General features: G+C 35.4%; 2 protein-coding genes across 2 annotated transcripts; one reads left to right on the top strand and one right to left on the bottom strand.

The window, feature by feature from the left end:
- Positions 1-1,479: 1,479 nt before the first annotated feature.
- LOC129247740 (ATP-dependent RNA helicase DHX33) lies at positions 1,480-4,962 on the top strand. The gene is made up of 4 exons (XM_054887018.1): positions 1,480-2,647; positions 2,716-2,791; positions 2,852-3,637; positions 3,707-4,962. Exons 1-4 carry the CDS (start codon positions 1,728-1,730, stop codon positions 4,106-4,108), a joined length of 2,184 nt encoding a protein of 727 aa, XP_054742993.1. The 5' UTR covers positions 1,480-1,727; the 3' UTR covers positions 4,109-4,962.
- A 52-nt stretch (positions 4,963-5,014) lies between these two features.
- Positions 5,015-15,658, bottom strand: LOC129247741 (uncharacterized). Its single transcript, XM_054887019.1, has 4 exons — positions 14,909-15,658; positions 9,324-9,479; positions 5,534-5,831; positions 5,015-5,451 (listed from the first exon to the last, which is right to left on the bottom strand). Exons 1-4 carry the CDS (start codon positions 15,398-15,400, stop codon positions 5,234-5,236), a joined length of 1,164 nt encoding a protein of 387 aa, XP_054742994.1. The 5' UTR covers positions 15,401-15,658; the 3' UTR covers positions 5,015-5,233.
- Between the last annotated feature and the right edge of the window lie 591 nt (positions 15,659-16,249).

Genomic DNA, 16,249 nt, shown 5'->3' with positions numbered 1-16,249 from the left:
ATCGATATCTATGGAGTCTCACTTATGAGAAAATAAAATCGTTGTTGTCGTTACAGTAAAACTAGTGACCAATGGATTGTGAAAACTAATCCATCGACGGTTCCATCGAGCTTTTCCTTACGTAGCCGTAGGACAGCTTACATCAGCTTTAAACATGAAGATACTTTGACCAACTCCAGACTCCAGGTTGACTCCCCAGAGGTAACAATCAAGCAATTGTTTTGCTTTAAATTTAAATAAATTTAAATTATTATTTATTTAAATCTTCTTAATTGGGGCGATAACTGCTTACGCGATTTTGGCCGAGTTTAACAATGCGCGCCAGTTGTTTCTTTCACGTGCTAACCGGCGCCAGTCGGACACACCAAGTGAAGCCAAGTCCTTCTGCACCTGATCTTTCCACCGCAGAGAGGCTTTCCTCTTCCTCTGCTACCTCCAGCTGGTACCGCATCGAATACTTTCAGAGCCGGAGCGTTTGTATCTATTCGGACGACGTCACCAAGCCAACGTAGCCGCTGGATCTTTATTCGCTGCGCTATGTCTATGTCGTCGTAAAGCTCATACAGCTCATCGTTCCATCGCCTGCAATATTCGTCGTCACCAACGTGCAAAGGTTCAAAAATCTTCCGCAGAATCTTTCTCTCAAAAACTTCTAGCGAATCTACTTGATTTATAAATAAACAAGTATGAAATTTTACTCGCCAAATTCCTAAATTTAATGTAATATATTTTTATTTTATTTTATTTACTTTATTATAGTATACATTATTTTATTTATTTTCTATTATTCACATATCCCATTTTAGAATTTAAGATTCACCAATAACTAAACTCTTACAATTCATTAGGGTTGGCAGCCCTACAATCGGCTGAATAACAGAGAATCCGCATGCAGGTGCTGGCTAAACCACTTTTGTGGTAGACTTACCATTGTTTAGCTAAATTTCATTTCTACCACATCTACCACCATAAGCTTCAAATCCACCACATTTTACTATATCCAATATTTTTAATAAATATTAACGGAAGTTAATATTTTTATTTTAATTTTTTAACTTTTATGCCTAAATCATAAGAAATGATAAAGTTCAAAACTATAACATTAATATTTCCAACAAAGTTGACCAAATTGCAGATTATCATCTTCTGTGGTTTCAAAATAAAACATTGAGAGTGCTTTGAATAAAGTTGTTACATATGAAAATTTCCGTATAGACAAATGCATGTTTTTTATATTTCTTATGAAAGAAGTATCAATGCTTTTACATACCTCAGGAATAATGAAAAATGAGTGTGTTTTTCTTTTATATTAGTAATACATTTAAATGTGCTGTTCTTTAAATAAACTATTAAAGCTTTTAATAAACTATTAAAACTTAAACTTAAAAATTTCTCATTTTATTACTTAAATGTAAATCTACCACATGTTTTGGAATCTACCACAATTTTTGAGGCTTATCTACCATACTGCTCACATGGCGTTGGAATAGGGATGTCGGCGAACTGTCACTTGCTGTCAACGTGATCCCAGTGAGAAGGGGATAGTATCGGTATTATTTTTTTATTTTTAGTAAAATTACGCTAATATTAATAAATTTATTTCCTCGTAATGTAAATCTTTGCGGTGTGGTAATGCTTCGTAAATAAACCCCATCTATTAAAAGTGCTGAATATAGTGCCGAAAATTCTCTATTTACAACCTCCAGACTAGGCTAATTTTGTCGGTTATGGAGTCCAAGTATTTGTTGACAAGCAAAGTACCGCATGGAACGAGCGCTAAAAATAGTGTAAACATATCGAGTTTTCCGATTAAGCGAAAATTGCAAAGCCCGGTGAATGGTGTGGAAAGCGTTGCATTAAAAACTAATAAATTAAATAACGGCAGCTCAACATCTACCTCAAATGGCAAATCAACGACTACCATACCTGCTTCTAACGGCAATATTGTGCATTTTAATGGCAAAGGCACACCATCGAAACAGCAATTGGATCAACAACGGCAGGCACTGCCTGTATACAAGGTACGCCAAAGGCTTATACAGGAGGCGCGACGTGCAGAAACTCTACTATTGATGGGCGAGACTGGATCGGGTAAAACAACCCAAATACCACAGTTCCTGTTCGAAAGTGGTTTCGCGCAAAAAGGTGTGATTGGCATAACACAGCCCCGTCGTGTAGCTGCCATAACTGTAGCACGCCGTGTGGCGCAAGAGCAAGGCTGTCGTCTGGGTGAGACTGTCGGCTATACAGTGCGCTTTGAGGACTGCACCTCACCCCAAACCCGTATACGGTTCCTCACAGATGGTTGTTTACTGCGCGAAGCAATCGCTGATCGGCTGTTGCGGCACTACTCTGTTTTGATATTGGATGAAGCGCATGAACGCACCATAAACACTGATGTGCTTTTCGGCATTGTAAAAGAAGCGCAGAAACAGCGGAGACAGAGAGGACTTGCACCTCTTAAAATTATCGTTCAGTCAGCTACCATGGACGTAGATCATTTTGGAAAATATTTTGGAGTACGTGGCATCTATCTCGAAGGTAAAACGTACCCGGTGAAAGTCATGCACGCAAAGGAGTCGCAACCAGATTATCTGCATGCTGCATTAGTGACGTTATTTCAATTGCACCGCACAGATCCAACAAAGTAAGAAAACAAATTTTTGGTTTTAATATTATAGTTTTTTGTAATATAAATATTTTCCGTTTTAACAGCCATGATGTGCTGATATTTTTAACTGGACAAGAAGAAATCGAAGCTATGGCCCACCAAATACGCCAAATTGCTAAGGTAATGCAATCTGATAAGTATTAATATCTTTCTTTTAACTTATTTTTTTATTATGCACAGACTCACGACGCTGAATTGAGCCCAGTACGGGTGTATCCACTTTATGCGCAGTTACCGCAAAACAAACAACTTGAGTGTTTCCTGCCCGCTCCGACGAATGCACGTAAAATAGTTTTAGCCACTAACATCGCCGAGACTTCAGTCACCATACCCGGCGTAAGGTGTGTAATAGATTGTGGCTTTGTTAAACGTCGTGTCTATAACCATAACAGTGGCTTGGACGCCCTTCGAATTGTGCGCATCTCACAAGCTCAGGCATGGCAACGGTGCGGGCGTGCTGGGCGTGATGCGCCCGGTACTTGCTACCGCACCTATACTCAAGCAGAAATCGAGTCCTTTGAAAATATGCCTAAGCCGGAAATATTACGTAGCAATATATGCTCCACTGTGCTCCAGTTGCTAGCGTTGGGCATCGATTGTCGTACATTTGATTTTCTTGATCGTCCCTCGCCAGAGGCCGTGGATGATGCTTATCGTAAGTTGGAAGCACTGGGAGCAGTAAGAAACTATAAAATCAAACCTGAACTTACTACATTGGGTCAACAAATGTCACAATTCCCTCTTGATCCACGCTACAGTAAATTGTTACTATCAGCATCTTCTTTTGGCTGCCTTGAAGAAATGTTAAGTTTGGTCGCTGTGTTGTCAGGCGAGAATGTATTTGTTTCTAGCAATGAAAAGCGTGAGCTAGCTGCATTGGCGCATGCGAAATTTACTTCCAAATATGGTGACCACTTGACACTGCTCAATGTCTTCAGTGCATTTCTAAAGACGGAAAAAGTGAAGGTAATACATTAACAATTAATGCTTTAGACAGCATTCCATTTACCTGATTTCATTATCTTTTATATTTAGCTGTGGTGCCACGACAACTTTCTAAACACAAGAAATCTCACGTATGCGCGTGAAGTGCGAAAACAATTACAAGAAATTGTTGAGCGTTTGGAATTGCCATTAAACAGCTGCGGCAACAATCAAGATCAAGTATGTAAGTGCCTCTTGATCGGACTTTTCGAAAATATTGCTGAACTGCAGCGAGACAATACCTACCTTACAATAGCAGGACGCCAGCGTGCCAGAATACACCCATCCAGTGTCTTCCATGGCAAATACAAACCAGAATATGTAATATTTACAGAGATTGTGCTGACCGAACGTAATTTTCTACGACAAGTCACTGAAATAAACCCCGAGTGGATAGCTGATGTGCTGCCAAATTATGCGCATTTAAATAGAATAAAAAGCGCATTGAAATAACCTTGATTGCATAGCTGCCTAAAAATTATTTTACATTATTTTATACAGTAAAAGTAAGATATTTTCAGCGCATATAAAAATGCTAAACAATTGTAAAAAAACGTAATAGGGTGTTGTAATTAGATCAATGTAATATAATGGATTTTTAAATTATCGATTAGTATGAATCGTTCATTTACACATACATACATGTAGCTGCGTACGTATGGTAATTAAAGATTTAAAGAGTTCGAATTGTGTCGTGTGTGAATACCTAAATGCATTTATTATCATTTAAATTACCAGCTTTATTTAAATCTGCAATTTTACTTTGTCTTGATTTTCTTAATTACACTCTAAAATACAAACATAATTTTTATATGAAGGCATTGAAAAAATGTAGATAAATCGCTGGCTGCTGGACTAAATGCATGTTTATGTCCCCGAATATGAACTCAAAAAAGAAAAACAAAAAAAAATTGAGATTATGAATTTTCTATATTCTATTGCAGAAATATTCGCTAAATATGCAGCAAGTCGCGTGAAATTATATTACAATAAACAAAAACAAAATATTGTACATATATACATCCATATTTATTTTTAGTTTTTTTCATTTTATACATAATATCGAACGCAATTCAAGCGCATCATTTAGTTGAATGCACCTCGCTGCGCCTATTTATTTGCAGTGGTGCGCGCTAACTTTTTTATTTTCAATTTCAAACCTCTGTTCTCTTTTATATAATATATATACATATAATGTAATAAATTTATGTGTAGTATAGCGTTTTGATAGAATAAGTTGACAATTGTAACACATACATATAAGTTATTAAGATTGAGTGTAAATAAAGTTGGTGAAAAATCAGCTATTTACTTCGTTGTCAAATTGTATAATAAATCATATAAATACATATTCACTAATTTAATGAAAATAATATGAAATTTTTATTGCTTCAATATCTCGTTGCTTATCAGTCTTATCGTACACTAACTACACCTATATTTACAACCATATTCTTATGTTAAGCTAACATACAAAACTTGATGAAATGTGAATTTCGCAGCATAACGAAATGTTATGAAGAGAATACGAATACGGTATTCGAAAATCATCATCCGTTTCAATTTTGAATTACACACTCAGTTTTTGAAATATGCAAAAATCAAAAAAAGCATTAAACTGTTGAGCAAAGTCGCAAACTCTAAATTTGTAGCCTTGTGTGCTCTGCTCACGCTAAGTGGCTGCGGCGAATTTACTTCTGTGGTGCTTGACATCGCTGTAGCTGTCTTAGTAGTAGTCGTGACTGTTGTTTCCAGCGTTGTTGCTATTGTTGAACCTATTGCCAACGATGTTGACTCTACGGCAAAGGTAATACATAATGAGATTTAGATTTATAACTTCGTATTGGAAAATGTGAATTTGAGATTTGTTTCATTTACCTGCTGCTTTGGACACATGCATAATGGCGCTATTGCCAATTTGCTGGTAAGGCGCCGAGTTCATGAAATCGTTTTGGGTTAAGGCTAACGCTTCCGCATATGCGATAATACCGTAAATCCAATCCAAATGTGGTCCCACATCAGTGAAAATGGCCTTCAGGTGTTGCTGATCATGGCAGTTGGTGGTAGTTTGGTTGTTGGCACTCGCAATGGCGTGCGAAAACAAGGCAACCAAGTGGCTGCGGATAATCAGTCCTGTGCCATAATCGGAGTTGAATGCGGGGAAATCGGCGGGCAACTGAAATGTGCACAATAGAGAACATTGACAAGTAGCACATACATACATACATATGTACAAAGTCAGCCTTATCACGAACTCGATGTGATAGCTAATTTTTGTCGAGTTTTTATACATCTTGACAAGTTTTAAAACTTGATTTATACAATATTTGTTGTAGAATGCACTTTATTTTTATAAAAAATTTAAATAATTAACTGTAAACGGGTGTACGGCGTATAACAGGTTTTTCGTTTTTTTTATATTTTTTGCATTGATAGTTTACTTGAAACCAAAGCGAGTCTATTTAAGGTACAGGCAGTAGTACAAAAACAAAATTTGCATGTATCTACATTTTTAGGGGACTAGGGGAATATTCGATGGCGAAATTGCCGAAAAATGGCAGTTAATATCTGTTGTGAAATTTAAATAATGAAAATGAAATGAAAAAATAATGAAACTTTTAGAGAGAAGAACAAGTAGACTAAAAACAATCATTATAGCAATAAAATTCTGGAATACTAATATGATGAGCACAACAACAGAAATAAACGTTCAACCTCGACTGAGAGGAATAAACCGGTGCTCATAACCAAATGGCAAATGAATTGAGATGTTATGGATGTAATGCTAGTTTGCACTAACATGTTCGAAATTTCATTAAGGGGTTATATACAGTTAAAATTGTCAAAAAATCGATTTCTTTTAATCATATTTTCTTAATGTACACAAATTTAAGAATGTATGTTTAAGAATGTACACAAATTTAATATCGTTCCGGTGAATATTTTCGAAGTTACACGTAAAATTTGAAAAGGCATTTCAGAGTGCTTTATAGTACAAGGCTGGAGCGGCAGCGCTTTATTTTCAAAATTGTGCAAAGTCGGTGACCAACATTACTCGGCAACGGCTATACCGATTAGTCTCAAATTTTAACACGAGCTTCTTAAATACATGTTTTAGTAATTAATCGAAGATTTTTTCTTACCGATATTTTCATGTTTTTGGTCAAAAATCGATGATTTTTTTTTTTGAGAAATTTTGTGAAAAAAATTTATTTTGCTTATTCCTTTCAGTAATCAATAGATTTAACATTACTTTAACGAAATCTGTTTGGTTTTTTTTTTCAGAGGCTCCAGTTCAGAAATATACTGGTCAGCGTAAAACTTTTTTTTTTTGAGAGGAGCTTCCGGAGATCAGCTGCAGCTCCTTTTCAAAAAAATGTTTTACTAATACTAAATCTTAAAATACAGTTAAAAGATAAAATATGTGTATAAATTTTTAGATCAATAAGTTTAAAAGTTTTCTCAGAAAAAATTCTGGAAAATTCGCTTTTTTCGGCTTCTAACTGTATATATGGTAACTGCTTTGATATTTCGGAGCAGTTTGAGGAATAGCAATTTAGAATTTTTTTTAAATAAATCATTTTCTTTTCAGTGCAGTTAACACCCGTATTTTTTGGCTCTGGTCCATCTTTTACTGTACAGACAAAACTGTTCAATAAACAACAACTGTCTATCTCACTGCATTTTTAATCAGAATTAACTGAGTCGGCAATCCCGATTAACGCCGCCGTCTGTTTAGGCTATAAGGCAGAAATAAATATGGCAGAAATAAATAATTTTTGGGGCGTTATTGACGATTGGTTTGAAAAATTTAAACAAAATACAAATAAAATTGTACACAATTATCATATTAAAATGTAAATAAATATCTCATTCCGGTAATCTGCAAGCAAAAAAAAAAAAAAATCAAATAAGCTGTTCTACTGAGCCGCTGACCTTGAATATATTCGCCTTTCAAGTCTGCTCAAGCGTGGGGTTTGTAAATTTTATTGTTGAAAATTCAATAGTAAAAAGGGGCAGAAAAATTGATCACCCTTTCGGAAGTTTTCAAATGGCGCCGTACGTCAATCATATTTGATAATTGATTTGGTGTTCAAAAGGTTACTCAAAAACAAAATTAGATGATTCATTTTGAGCCACTTTGCATTGAATGGAAAATACAGAAATAGGTACGTATGCATTGGTTTTAATAAAAAAAATGTTTAAATTAAAAATTAAAAAATTAAAATGACTTTATGAAAGGTCCGGCTAATTTGAAATAACTTGAAGTGGCTTGCAAGTTTTTTTTTTTATTTTGATTTTAAGATTTCAAAATAAAAATTAATAATACTTTTCTTTCTTCTTTATTCTATGAAAAATAGCAGCCTGTTTGAAATTTGGTTGAGAGAATGCTCGAGCGAACAAAAAATTTAAACACGCAGTTGACTAAGGAATAAAGTAAATCGTCGCCGCCGCGGTAAAAGCTGCTAACTCCTTTTCGGTAAAACTGTACTGTGAAGCTGAAAAGCGTGAGACTTTAAGGATCCTTATACTAGCATAAAAAGCACTCTTAAATTATCTGTGAGCTCTAAGTTGGAACATGCCTCAGTAATTTAGAATACAATTTATACTATTTCATCAAAGGATCGAAGGAGTTCAACGCAGCTTTGTCCGGTTTGCTATGCAATCTCTTGATTTCAACGAGCCACGCCCGTCTTTTGTCGTTCTTGTATGTTAATAAATTTAGAATCACGTTCCTCAAGGCGTATAATAATACACTCAGTGATGTTTAGCTATGACTTTGTCTTATCTGATGAATTAGATAAGTTAAAATATTCCCCAAAGGTTTTTGCGTTTTCCCCTTGCACCTGCATGTTAAATTTTTTTAGTCAAATTATTTAAATTGCCACCTATTTCTAGGTCTCTTACTGAAATTAATAGAATGTTTAAAACTCTCGATCTCGTCAAATTACTTTGAAATCTTATCTCTAAATTATTTTATACCTCCAGTCCATTTTTTGTTTTTTCAATATTTCGAAAGTATAGTACCTTAAGAATATATTGTGAAATTTTTATGCGGAAACTTCCAATATTTCAGCCTGGTGTTGTCAAAACAAAAAAAAAAACAAAAACTATTCAATCGAATCGTCTGAAATTTTAATGTTGCTCACAAAATCAATGGCTATTGCCCGTACTAGAATCATATTATTATTTCAATTATTTCACATTTTTTGATTAAAAAACTGAAAAAAAACGATTTTTAGAGTGTCAAATTCAAAACCGCGCTATTTTGTCCAATTTTTTTTTTTTATAGTACGGGCCTACAATCATACTCATTAATATTTTTTTTGATTTTTGTGTTTCAGATAAATAGAACAGCTAAAATGGACAACACCGTCCAGGTCCAATTTTTCGTTAGGGTCAACTTCAGCGCCATTTTTAAAATAATTAAAATTAAAAAGAATTTTTTTTTTCATTTTTGTATGTAAAAGAAGTTAAATAAAAAACCTTATTAATATTATATATATATTATAAAATTTAAATATCGTTTCTCATGTTTTTTTTTATTGTAAAAAAAATTCCTGAAAATACCCTAAATTTTCGAGCTCCAGACCACCGGGACCCCTTAATAAATGAAATGGAATGAATGATGTGTGCATATTTTTAATAAATGTATAACATATTTTACCTCGCAATCTGGTCCAACTAAATTCGCATATGGGTAACGTGTACAAATGTCCTCCTTTCGAATAATTGGCGCTATAACATCCGCTTGTGCGCATTGTTCATTAGGCAATATTCGTAGATTCTCCAACATCATGTAATGTGGATCCTCATTTAATGACTAAAAAGCGTAAATATGTACATACATAAATAATAAAGTTATAAAGTAATTACGGCGATGCATAAGATAAGTGAAAACATGTGCGAAATTGCAGTTAAATAAATTTATATGACATCAAACTTGTAAATTTTCCTTGTTTACATTATTTTTATACAGACCTGTTGACAAAAAAGATACAATGGCAAGCACGGACCTAATAAGTTGCAACGTTTTTAGAGAACTTTGTAGAGGCCATAAAGATCATAAAAATAGTTTATCATTGGCAAATAAGTAAATATCACTTGTTTTCCACGAGATCTTTAAAAGTCAACTAAAATGTTAAAGCAACCTTGTTAAAGTTTTTCAGTAGCTGCTACTTCTCAAGGGACGTTGTGATGATAAGTAGAATATTATTCAAGGAGTAAGAGTATACTTTCACGAGCAGAACACTACGATATTGGGAATGGTGCAAATTAGCTGGACAGATCCTGGTTTTGAAGCAGTCAAACACTATTCTGTTATTGCGAAGTGGGCAAAGCTCATGAATAGTCAGTTGACAAGTATTGATACAAGGGAAACTCGTTTTGCAATTGTAACAGGCGGCAAATAGAAGCATGCAACTGCCACTTCAGCTCAACAAGCGAAGTGGGAGTGTTATAGGAAGCTCAAAAAGGACGAGAGGAATATTTTCTGAAAAAAAAAGACACCGAAATGTGTGACTGTGAAGAACTGTATATGTTGGCCGAAACAAAAGACGTTTTAAGCCTTCACCTTAAATTTTGACTACAGAAAATGTGGCAAAGGCTAGATTGAGTTCTGGTGGGAATAAGGACGATGATCTGCACACAAACGTCCAAATATCTATAACACCTATGTATGCCGATCTTCGATATAGAAATCATCACTATGGAAGGACCAATATCATTTTCTGCAATTTGCTAGCAACACATTTACCATATATTCTACTTACATATATACCCAACACCTGGCGAGGGCTGCACAAGGACTACGAAAAGTTATTTTTAAAATTCTGTATTTATCTATTGTACTATTCTCTACAACTAAATATAGACACCGGGTCCATTTAAACTAAGTGTCCTGAAATCAGTCCCTCTCTCGGAGGAATTTCGTAATGGTCACACAGGAAGCAAGCTACATACCTAACTTCTGCAAGGTGTGTAAAAGTACTACGGGGTTTTTTCAACGGCTCGTCTGTCTTCTAGGCGGCTATAACAATCAGAATAGTCTGCATATTAGAATGAATTTAATCAAAATAATTGCAGTTTATTCCAAGTTCAGATCCTTGCTATAGAGAGAGCATCTAGTTTTTATAAGGTATCAGGATTCGGGCTCCAAACTTTACTGCCTTTGTTGAAAATTAATCTGTACTTAGGTCATATCATTAAACAACAAACCCTGCGATATTCCGCAGGTACTTGAGAGACTTTGTTTAACTCGAGGGAAGATTGAAAGACGAATTTTCTCAAACAACTCAATAGCACATTTGTCACCGGACAAATTTCGCAATGTCTTCTATTGTCCTATTAAGAATACACGTTTTTAATATAGATGGAGGAGTGCATTGTATGGAGTCCCATTTTGGGCAACTCAGTGCATCCAGGGTTTGAGTGTTTCAGCCTTGCGTGAAGTTCTAGTTTTTAGGAAGTTACAATTTCTAAATTTCAAGTCCTACGTGTATACACATGATGATGATGACTTTGGTGTCCTATGTCATCTCACATTGAATTCACATTAAATACTCATAGTAGAGTATCTTTGTATTATTGTCTTTCCAATCCGATATTTACGTTTAAGCTTGCTAAAGATTTTCCGATGCCCTTCATTTTCTGGCAACAAAAAATAAAATATTGGTGTGGTAGTCACCTCACCTCTGCGGAATTGATGCTAACGAAATCGACAACGGGGCAGCAAGATTACACCTCGTGTACTGCCGCCTTAGATGATATTCATCAAAAGGACTAATAAATGAATGGGTCAACTCAGAAAAACCACCATAGACGAGTGGGTTTGTGTGGAACCCTCATTCGTTTGGTTCCGAACCCGAAATCCACTAAGGAAATCAGGCACCAAATGATAGAAAAAATGGTTTTTAATAAACACAAGGAAAGAGTGCATTTCTGCCATTAAAAAGTTTATCAGAGGCGTTACAAAACTGCAAGTTACTCCGTTTTTATTTTTAAAATTTCAAAATAGGCGATCTGGGTGGAACCGACTATGAATAGTTTGCACAACACATATATGCATTCCATATATACATATATCTGTTAAGCTGGTAAAACTTTAACAGTGTTGTGACAAGGTGAAATTTTCGGTGACATTTTGGCTTACTGCCGGCCAATTTTATCAATTGCACATTAGAGAACTTATATCAGGTTAGTGGTAAGTACTTCTTCTTTTAATAACCCACCTACGAGGGTTTCCTTTTATATTTTGCGCCTTTGCGACACTACATGGGATGAGCTGTAATTCGAAAAGTTTCGCCTTTAAGCAGCTGATATTGGAGGTATCCAGTTCTGAGTGACAAAAGTGCGTTGAAAATTGGTTCAAGCGAATGCAGAAGTTCATTGACTTCCAAGGAGAGTATTTTGAAAAACAATAAAGCCATTTTCATATTATCTTACTGTGTTTTGATTATTGGATGCAAAATGTGAAAGGCAATCCTCGTAAGAGGCTTGTTAGTTGACACTATTGTAAAAATTGTTGTCTGGATTTGAAAAAATTGGAAACTTTTATTTCTAGCAGTTTGCATGCTGTTATGCTTGAGCTGTTATGATGACAAGAACTGAGAGGCAATGACCTCATCGGCCAAAAGCCTGCAACAAACAGAGAATTTTGTAGGTCGATGTGCTGCTTACAAATTTCAGACATAAGATTATCTTATCTTTTCAAAAGTGACAACTTGCTTTTTCACCAATAAACGCCGCCATCGCCGAAACGTGCAAGGAATGCGACTTGAACTAAACAATAATTTTGAATACGATGTATTTGCATGCCATTATACCTCATTCCATAAAGGTGACGTCGCATCTGGCAAATTGAGTGATTGTGGTTTTTAAATCTCTAATTTTGCCAGATGTGACGTCAACAACATTACCGCCATATACTGCCAAAGTTTCATCATTTCTTTTGGATGGCCTTATTGTCTGTCGTCAACTATGATGTTACCTCTCTCAAAAACTATTGCGAATAATCGTATTTACATGAGTGTTTTCTATAAAAAATAGTTTTTAATTATTTTCTTCCAAAAAATCTCCTCAAGTGATAGAAACGCTTAAGCTTAAATGGTATGCATACAAATTTTTTAAAATTTTACTAGCGGAAAGGAAAACTGCTGATATACATACGAGTATACAAGGTGGCGCAAAATTAATCCTTAATTTTAGTTTTGAATAACTTTTTTCTTTTCTTTATTTTGTATTATCGCGTTAATCCTTGTTATTTTGACCTAACGCGCTCTGTTTGTTCTTATATCTGCAGCTGTCTGAATCACAAGTGTCAGATATTAGCTTGGAGAAAAAGAAATCCATTATTTTCTCGGTAGATGGCTGTAGTGATCGATATCTCGATCAGACAATTTAAGGTTTATGCTTGACTTTTCACACAATTGTTTTGCTGTCAATTTCGTATATTTCGTTCAAGCATTTTTGATGTTAAAAAAAATGTCGATAATGTCGATAAAATTACAGAAACAATCGAAGTTGATCGGCATGTTAGTAGTCGTAGCATCGCCCATAAGCTAAAGATCGACCATTAAACAGTTTTAAGCCATTTGCGCCAAAAATGTTCGCAAAAATAATGATAGATTAGTTTTGTGCCACCTTGTTTGTTTGTAGAAAAACAAACAAACAAAAACTGGGCGTATGAGAAAATACCTTTGATTTTCAATGATGCCTTAAAAGTCTAAATTGGTCGAAATTTGGCTTAGTTAATTACATTTTCTTATAACCGAAAGTCTAATTATATTCATTCCGTGGATAAAAGTTTTTAAATTTTTGTATGCAAATCTTTTAAGCTTAAACTATGATCTGGGGTCATTTTTTTAAGAACATATTTTTAAAAATTAGTTTTATTTATTAAAAAATCGATTTTTGGAAGTGCTAGCGTAAATCTCAATATTTATTCGAAGTAATTTGGCACAATGCTTAAAATATAATACATTTTATAATTCCGATGGCAAATTAGTACCGAAGTTTTTTTTTTTGTTTGTATGAAGGGTGATGCACATCCATGCCCAAAAAACTGGCCAAAATATCGCGTATCGATTATTTTGATCATCGGTGTATATCTCACTAATATTCCTGGCAGAAAAATACTCGATGGTTTGCCGTTATCCGCCCAGGTTGACCGATTTGGGATAAATGATTGAATAAAAACTAGGTATGCACTTCGAAATCTCAATCTTCTGTGCACTCTACTCATCACAGTATCTCATCCGAACACCGCTCTCTCAATAAATCTAGAATGGAGCTGGTATGGGCTTAGATTATGTTCTTTTCTTCTGGCCGCATCCGGCCAAGATATTTATTTCTTCTTCTCGAATACGATGCTACAGCGAGAATAAAGTTTGTAGGAGTTTCTGAGGATTGGTCGCTGGAACGACAGCAGTCAGTGGAATATACCCAAGCCTATGCAGATAGCTGCGCCATCTGTAGTATGAGAATGCCCGTGAGATTTCTCAGTTTGTCCTTAGGGCGGGTTATGAGTTGCATGAGCGCTTTTGATTATACCCCCCAGTAAGGAATTCGCCTGGCGTAACCTCTTAGTTTGATGCCAGTTCACATCTTGTAGTCTTAGCTCTTCGCTTCTATGGTTCTAAGAAGTGATCGGTTCCTATTAGTAACAAGGCCGCAGTCTATCTAGCCAATACATTCGCTACTTCGCTCACAGGTCCTGGAACCTACTTCACTTAATTTGAGCCGAATGCGATTGTGCATTTCAAGTAAATTCAGTTTGTCGATGCGCACAAGAACTAGTGAGGACTAAATCTCAAAGATTAGCAATGTCTTGAGTGCCGCCTGACTGTCGCTCAGAATGGCAATTCGCTCATTCCGAAAGGTTCTATTTAATTTGGACAACCGCTATTAGAAAAACGCTTTTCCATCAGTAAGTATTTCATGCCCGGGCCCTACTGAATGGTATTATTTGGTATTACTGGTTTTATTCTCATTATTATTTCAATTTCTTTTTTTGTTATTGTTGTCATAAACATTGTATTATAATTGTACAAATAAATGAATGAAAACTCCGCTACCGTTGAGTAAAATACGAGTAAAATATTCAAATTGCGCAACAAGTAGAAAAAAAATTATCAGCAAAAATGAGGTTACTGCCTGATTCGCAAATTACATAACCAAATTAAAATTAGTAAAATTTTCCACACGATATGCATACTCGCGTGCACACACATACACACTGTGAATAATACTCACCGGAAATGCCGCCATATATAATCCTTCCGCTTCGTGCCCATAACCATCTAATATAATCCATTGGATATCGTCGCGTCGGCCCAACGGCAAGGACGTATCCAAATGGAGAAGCGCCAAGTTATTCGTCAAAGTGCTGCTATTAAAACCTTGCGCAATGTTAACATCTAACACATTGAAGGTATTCACAACATTATAACTTCCCGCTATGCCTGGCACAACACTGATTTTTTCCACTGGAATACGCAACGCAGGCATACCATCCGCTTCAATCACTGACGACTGATAGTAGGTACAACTGGCGGTGGTTAAGACCAAACGACTATGCACAATTACTCCATTACAATAATGTATTGGCGGTGCGCGAGGATGCAGTGAGACAAAAAGTGACACTTGATACGGCGGCTGAGATGAGCTGCATGTGCCACTAAAGTAAATAAGGATTATTCCCAGTGTAAATAGATACACTCTTGCTTTGTGTTGTGGACGTAACATTTTAGAACTAAACAATTTCTTGATATGTATTTTTCTTTTTCACAGCACTCGAAGAATTTTTGTATGTGCTTCTGGAACTCAAGTTCACCAACGTTACCACTACCTGAAGTATAGAACTGTTTTTTGGGTTGCTAATAATCTAGGATGCACTTGGGCGCGAATTTGCTCTTGCTGTTCTTGTCGTTGCAACGTTTAATAATCTATTAGATGCTCGCTGCGGCAGCTTGGCATAATATATGTATGTCCATAAGCATATGGCGCGACAGGCAGTCAAATGGTGAACTGTGAGCCTAAGAATTTACTAGCACTGTTTGCTCATATGGTACACAGACTGGAAGCTTACCGCTTTTCACGTTATTTCTTATCTTAGCAAGAATTGATATATTATGTAAATATTTAGAGACATAAATACATATGTATATATGCACTAAAAGTTTACCACGGTTGGCCATTAGATTGACTGATAATTTAATCAGCAGATCAACAGTTGGTGTCGCTAATTTCTACGAAAGTTTTAAACTACTTATGTTTTAACATTTGTAAAAGCACTTCTATCTAAGTTGTGGTAGTTTTGTAGATAAATAAAGTGAACATTTGTTACTACCCATAATTTACTCAAATGTGAGTGCAAACATGCATACGTACAGAGAAGCAATGTTTTTATACGAAATTTTTCGCAACTTACTTCGTATGTGACAAAAATTAAATATTTAAATGGAGTAGAAGTAAACATTCCAATTCTTCCTACAAAATATTATCTGGAAAAATATGTATTTTGCTTTCGGCAATTGATATTTTCTAAACAAATAACGGTATACTCTGCGGGTGTGATTCCCATAGAATTTTGTC

Source organism: Anastrepha obliqua, chromosome 5 (genome assembly GCF_027943255.1).
Source record: "Anastrepha obliqua isolate idAnaObli1 chromosome 5, idAnaObli1_1.0, whole genome shotgun sequence".
NCBI classification, from domain to species: domain Eukaryota; kingdom Metazoa; phylum Arthropoda; class Insecta; order Diptera; family Tephritidae; genus Anastrepha; species Anastrepha obliqua.
Note: the sequence above shows the minus strand (reverse complement) of the source record. Positions and strands in the feature narration are given on the sequence as shown.